Source organism: Neophocaena asiaeorientalis, unplaced genomic scaffold (genome assembly GCF_003031525.2).
Source record: "Neophocaena asiaeorientalis asiaeorientalis breed wild unplaced genomic scaffold, Neophocaena_asiaeorientalis_V1.1 scaffold965, whole genome shotgun sequence".
Classification (NCBI taxonomy): domain Eukaryota; kingdom Metazoa; phylum Chordata; class Mammalia; order Artiodactyla; family Phocoenidae; genus Neophocaena; species Neophocaena asiaeorientalis.
In genome coordinates this window covers 5,305-12,496 of record NW_020172079.1, presented here as the reverse complement: position 1 = coordinate 12,496, position 7,192 = coordinate 5,305, and the positions used below count along the sequence as shown (strand labels likewise).

At 49.5% G+C, this 7,192-nt stretch overlaps 1 protein-coding gene across 1 annotated transcript; it reads left to right on the top strand.

Moving 5' to 3' along the window:
* The first annotated feature begins 1,868 nt into the window (after window positions 1-1,868).
* Window positions 1,869-2,813, top strand: LOC112403832 (metallothionein-2A). Its single transcript, XM_024751535.1, has 3 exons — window positions 1,869-2,027; window positions 2,323-2,388; window positions 2,606-2,813. Exons 1-3 carry the CDS (start codon window positions 2,000-2,002, stop codon window positions 2,695-2,697), a joined length of 186 nt encoding a protein of 61 aa, XP_024607303.1. The 5' UTR covers window positions 1,869-1,999; the 3' UTR covers window positions 2,698-2,813.
* Window positions 2,814-7,192: the final 4,379 nt, after the last annotated feature.

Below are 7,192 nucleotides of genomic sequence, written 5' to 3'. Positions count from 1 at the left end.
TCTAGTACAATCTGATCATTTGACAAATGAGTAAACTGATGCTCAGGGGATCCCTGGCCCATAACAGCCCCAAGGTTGCTCAGCAAGTGGCAGAGTGACCATTAGAATTTAGTCCTTCTGACAGTTCAACTCTCCTGCTCTGCTTGGAGCTTCTGAGTGACCACACAGGTCCCAGAGTGGTGAAAAACAGGTTTTTACTTTCATCTTGTAATCGGCCCTAATGCCGGGAGGCAGGGCTGGGAAGGGAGGACACATCAGGGGATTTACCCCTATTGATTGATTTGACAAATATTTATTAAGCGCCAACTGTAAACCTGGCCCTGGGCCGAGGGCTGGAAGCACATTTCAGGGGCAGTGAGCGCTCTTGGTGTTTTCAGTGGCAGGTAGCTGTGGAGGGACAAAGGTCGCAGAATCACACACTTTCCTATGTATTACAGACATGGGAAGTACCAGGAAGGAAAAGGACAAGCTGTTTACCAGCGCATTCCACAGGCATCCTGACCTAGCACAGGGGTCAGGACGGGCTCCCAGGAGAAAGTGACGTCTGAGCTGAGCTGTGAAGGCATTTCCACAGGACTTTACAGTAAATGCTGTGAGGACGGCCTGTCCTCCGCCCACCCCCTCACTAAACTCCCTACTGCAGCAACCAGCATTACCTAAACCTGCCACCAACCTTCCAGTAACCTGCTCATCTGATTACACACTCTGGACAATCCCAGGATAACGATCTAAGATCCATTTCACAGCAGCCAGACATGTGCCAGCAGGGAAGCAGGATGTACCTCCCCAGAAAGGAATTTGGACCGCACTTCTACTCTTCCCCTCTGCATCCACTGGGGAAGAAAGTTCTTGTGAGGTTTTCCCTTCCAAATGTTCCATGGGAATGCCAACTTTCCACCCGGCTGCTTCTTCCACGGGCTGGAATACAACTCCTTCCTCTTCCCCTGCCTGGCGAAGACTTTCTCACCCTCAGGCCCAAGGCAATGGCCCACCTGACTGGCCCACCTCCTCTCAGGCTGGACTGGGTCTCCCCTCTGTTCCCCCTGCCTCCATCCTAGCCATGACCCCAGTATTACTTTGCCCCACGCACCCATGAGGCTGCCCCAATGACTATGAGTTTCCTGAGTACAAGGCTTGTGGCTTCTTGATCTTTATTCTCCCCTGTTGGTGATGTCTACCCTTAGAGTGACTTCAGCATCTGCTGGGCCCACTGATTCGAACCAGGCTCTGTCACTCACTAGCTCTGTGACCTTGGGCAAGTTACTTAACTTCTCTGGGCCTCCATACTCTAAAATGGGAATGATAACTAGTCCTTACCTCACAGGGTTGTTAGAGGATTAAGTGAGAGCTCGCACATAAGACGCTTACACCTTCCCTATCGCATGCTAAAGCACTTGATATACAGTATATGTCATCAATAACCAGCCCACGGGTTTAATATGATGCTACACAATTTTTAAGCCTTGACGGGTGCAAGGAGTTTTTTTTTTTTAATCTGTCCTGACTTCCCACCAGTTTTCCCCCCCGGAGCAGGATCCGCAAGACCCACTCTCTTAACTACTCAGGTTCAAGCACAGGGCACCGGACGCGGTGGGGAGGGTTGGGGTGGGGCGTGCTGGGGTAGGGGGAAGGCGGTGGCGGGAACTGCGCACACAGCGAAGGGCGGGGGTCAGGGTGCTCCGCGCACAGCCCAGCACAGCCCTGCATGCGGGGTCCGCGCTCTGCACCCGGCCCTCCCTCGCCGAGGCGCACCTAGGGCGGCTACTGAAAACTGGTGCCTGGTGGCCCGTGTGCACAGCTCGGGGCGCCGCGCGGGCCGCCAGTGACTCAGCGCGGGGCGTGTGCAGGCGGCGCCCGCCCCGGAGGGCTTTTGCACTCGTCCCGGCTCCTTCCCGCTATAAAGTCAGCCCACAGCGCCCTCCGCTTCAGCACGCCCCCTCGACTTCGTGCCATACTTCGTGACGCAGTCTCCGGACCCCAGCCTCCGCTTCGTCTCGCCATGGATCCCAACTGCTCCTGCACCGCGGGTAAGGAGATCTGGTTCGGGATTGGGTGTCAATTGTAGAACTAGAGAAGCAATTTCTGACTCGTCACTCACTTTCCGGGCACAAATTGCCCCTTTCGAAAGCGTTTTGGTGTACCCGCCTCTATTCTAAGTTAAACTAGGAGATCCCGTTTGACCGATAAGGAGATCAGAGTTCGTGGCTTGCCCAGGTTCCCACGAGTTGGTTGTGGAACTGGGACTCAAACTCGGGCTCCTAGCACCCATGCCCGCGTTCGAGTCTCCGGGAACCGTTTTTATGTCGGCCGTTCTCTTTGCAGGCGGATCCTGCACGTGTGCCGGCTCCTGCAAATGCAAAGACTGCAAATGCACCTCCTGCAAGAAGAGTAAGTGGAATTCTCTCGACATCTACCCCTAACGCGCCCACCCCTCCGCCAGGCCCGCCCCCCACGCCTCCAGCCCTCTACACCACGGAGGGAATTTAAATAGGGCAGTAGGTACCCGCTTCCCTAGGGACGGTGGCGCCTCCACTGGAGAGGACGGGAAGCCTTATTAATCCTCCGTTCCAAGCGCTCATCTCTGCCGCCTCCTTCCCTTCCCCAGGCTGCTGCTCCTGCTGCCCTCCGGGCTGCGCCAAGTGTGCCCAGGGCTGCATCTGCAAAGGGACCTCAGACAAGTGCAGCTGTTGTGCCTGATGTCGCGGAGAGCCTGCCCCGGGTGTAAATAGAGCAACCAGGACAAACCTACATTCCTCTTTTTTTTTTTTTTGTCCTATAAAATACAAGAATGATAATAAAAGTGGTTGGCTTTATTCTGGCTGTTTTCCTTAACTTGACCAGAGCTGGGGTGAGGGACTGGACTAGTTGTACACAGACTTGGTTTCTGGACCAAAATGTTAACCCTTAACAAACCCAGTGCCTTGTTCAAGCCACATTACCCCACTGGGCTTCATCTTTTGTAAAATGGAAAAGCCTTAGGCCAGACGCTGGGCACATACAGGGTCCCCTCTGTTTTCAAGTCAAGGGTTGGTGGCACAGAAACTTCTCAATCCAGAATCCTCATTCTCCATGGTTTCCCTGTTCAACTGCAGTTCCTCACTGGATTTTAGTCTTCGGTGACTAAAGGGGTGGAAAACTCCCTCACCTGCTTGAATCTAAATGGGGCGTCTAAAAAATCCCTGTGGTGAAGGAACAGGTTTCATTTCCCATCCATTGCAGGCCTAAACCTTGGTAAAAAACAGAAACAAAAAAAATTATAAAAATGCCACAGAACAATACAAAGCCCACGTTTTCAGATTCCACACACGTAATTTCAGTCAATATATGAAAAACAAACAAAATCAGAGATTTAAAAACGTCGCACACATGTTCATTGAAGGCGTCCATTGAGCACCGTTGCAATCTGTCCTTCCGAAATCCAGCCCTTGGCTACTTGAAAGTCGCAAAATAACTAGGGCTGTGGAGGGAATTACACAGTCATTTCCCATGAAGAGGGCGTGTGCCTGAGAATTGGTTCCAGATGGACTATTTCACGTCTGCCCACGCTGGGTGATGGCAGATTCTGCAGTTTGGAGGGTATGGTGGTGTTCATTAGGCAGGAGTGAGGTGCCCTGTGACTTGTAACTAATGGTAGCAGTTAGTCCCCCTGGCTATTTGTGGAGGGAATGGCTATCTGATGTAAAATAAAAGAGAAAGACAAGTCGTGTGGCCCAAGAGTCAAGACCATGCTTGCCCACAGGTGCCCTGTGTGAAGAGGGGGTTTCAGAAACCAGCCTGTGCCGAGTGCATGGGCGTCTCAGTTCACAGCCTGTTTTGCCACAGGTGGTATGGCCTGGGCATGTTACTCAACATCTGAGTCTCCATTTTCCCATTTGTGAAAAAGAGATGATATCTCTATGTGGGGATTAAATGATAGTGTCCTGGCTTAATAAACAGTGGCCGTTACGATCATTATGTCCACACTGACATTCGTGACGACAGAATCCTTTTAGCTCCCAACAAGTTCTTGGGGAAAAGCTCATTGGTTTAGAAGCATTATTCTGGGTTGGAGGTTAAGGATGGGATTGGAAATTTGCTGATCCAAAGGGTGCCAAAGGGAGTATGGATGACCTCCAAAGAGACCCCCAGGACGAGATGCCGCCACAGCATTTGGACGGACTCGGAAGCCATTCCCATGCTTCATGTCGTTGGATCTGCACAGGAACCAGTGAGAAAGTGAATGTGCAGGGGCTGGAGTGATTGTGCTGATTCCAGAGAGGTTAAGCAACCTGCCCAAGGTCACACAGCTCAGAGGGCAGAGGTCTGAACCTACACGACAGCTGACCTCACGCCCTGGCCACAGCTGGCAGATAATGATGTCACTGAATGCTAAATCCTGCCTCGCTATTCACAGGTAGAAGGACCTCTCGAAATGGACAGATTGTGCTCCTGGCTTGACACATGGAAAACTGAATTCCAGAGAGGTCACAGAACTATACAGACTGCCTGCGCAGTGCTCTTCCCACTGCTGCCCCTGTGCCAGCTTTCAACATCCTCATCTGTCATATGAAGTCCTGGTGTAAGATCGTGGGTGAGGGCGTGATGCTGCAGTCTGCCTGCATGAGTGCCAATCTCACCTGTGTCACTTATAGCCACAGGACATAACCTCTCTGTGGCTCAGTCTCCTCCACTTTTTGTTTTGTTTTGTTTTGGTTTTGGTTTTGTTTTTTTGCGGTACGCGGGCCTCTCGCTGCTGCGGCCTCTCCCGCCGCGGAGCACAGGCTCCGGACGCGCAGGCTCAGCAGCCATGGCTCACGGGCCCAGCCGCTCCGCGGCACGTGGGATCCTCCCAGACTGGGGCACGAACACGCGTCCCCTGCATCGGCAGGCGGACTCTCAACCACTGCGCCACCAGGGAAGCCCGGTCTCCCCCACTTTTAAAGGGGCAAAATAAAAGCATATGATTCATAAGACTAAAGAACTAGTACATGTAAAGAATTTAGTAAGGTGCTTGGCACGTGGTGAGTGGTCTACAGTGTTAGCCATTTATTATTATTAACATAGGGGGTATTTATTTACCTCTAGACACATAAGCAGTGGTGGTGTGCCTAGCTGTGTGTCCTATGTTGTCCTCATCAAATGAACAGCACTGGGTATTTATAACCCTGAGCACAACAGTCTGTGCCCTTTGCTACCACTTGCACCAGTATTTTACTTAACATTTTTCCTTTAATGACTTATATGTTTTAAAATATATTTGTATTAGCATTCTCCAGAGAAACAGAACCAGCAGGATGTAGGTAGGTAGACAGATAAAGAGAGTGAGAGATTTATTTTAAGAAATTGGCTCATGCAACTGTGGAAGCTGGCACGACTGAAGTTTATAGGGCTAGCCAGCAGCCTGGAAATTCCAGTAGGAGTTGATGTTGCTTGCAATCTTGAGTCTAAAGGCCATCTGGAGGCCCAATTCCCTCCTCTTCAAGAGACCTCAGTTTTTCTCTAAGGCCTTCACTGACTGGATGAGGCCTTCCACATTATGAAGGGTAATCTGCTTTTCTCAAAGTCTACTGATTTAAATGTTAATCACATCTGAAAAATACCTTCACAGCAACATCAGGCTAGCGTGTGACCAAGGATTGGGCATGACAGCTTAAAACACGCGGGTACATAAAACTAACCGTTATAGACCACCACTTATCAAACTAGCACCCACACAACTTCGTAAACCGCACTTAATCTCCCAACGAAGACAATAACAAGGTCATACTTCTGCCTAACATGACACAACTATCCTATCTACAACTGAAAATGTATAACACCGTCCCCAAAGGAGGATGCAAAGTCCTTGGGTGATGGTCACTTTTGTACTTGATATCACGTAACAAATACTGTGATGTTAACAACACGTAAACACTACAATGTAAAGTCAACACCTTCTATGTTATATGAGAAGGGGATAAAAGAGGGAAGAAAACAAAGATATTTGCCGTATATATATAAACATATTTATAACAAAATAATGAAGAAGTACTCCTAACAATTACAGTTGTCATTTCTGTTTCTGGAACTGGTCATGTGGTTATAGGTGACATTTATAAACATCTTCTTACACTACCTATTCTGTATCCCCTTTGCTCCCTGCAAGCATCTCAGTTGGTCATGGTTCTTTACGATGCTGGGGTGACCCAAACCTTCATTTTTGAAGGGTCTGAGCCTTTATCAGTCCTGCCTTGATTGGGTTGTTATAGTAGTTTTTCACTGACTTTAATCACAGAGCAGGGTAGTACTAAGAGATGCCCTAAAGGATCTTCTCTATTCCATAGGCTTTTTTACAGCCATTGCAGTCTTAACCAATAAGCCTAGAGTAGTTGCTACTTCTTGCAACTAGCTCCGAGCAGCAATGATATCATCAGTGTACTGGACCAGTATGATGTCTTGCAGAAGGAAAAGGCAATCTAGGTCCTTGAAAACAAAATCATGATATGGGCCTGGAGAGTTGATAAGCTTGAGGCTTATCTCTGTTTAAAAGATTTCAAGCAGTACACTGATGTTGAAGATGTATCAAAGGAAAACTTTGGGCCAAAGGAAAACTTTATCTTTGACCTTCTTCCCTTGGGAAGCTGACTGGATTCAGACCTGGTGGCACTACTTCCCAGCTCTGTGACCCTGGGCAAGTTATTTAACATCCTTGTGACTTACCTTTCCCACCAGCCAAATGAGCTCATAAATAACAGTAGTCCTCTTTTTGAGTCTTTGTGAGGGTTGAAAGATAAACAATTAACCAGGTGGGACACACACACAATGCTGTCTAATGGTCAGTAATATTGAAAGGGAAACAATTATTTTTCTTGATATTCAGATGCCAGATCTGCCTATCACCTAAAATGACCCCCTCCCCTGGGGGCACCCCACTTTCTGAACAACTGCCCTGGAGCGAGGTGGGCTGGCTAGGCTGTGGAGAGTCTCTGGAGAGTTTTGTGCAAAGGATCCAGACATATGTGCCCATACATCCCTTCAAACTTAGAGAGTGGAGGAAGGATGGAGCAGACAGAGGCCAGCGTCCGCCTTAAAACTGAGACAGAAAAATAGGGCCTAAGTCCCTCTGGGCACAGGGAAAGGAAAAGTACTGGGAGGCAAACGTCACATCAGCAGCTGGGACGCTGCACACAACTCCCTCGGCTCTTTCCACCGCCCCCGAGCACAGGCCTGCGGG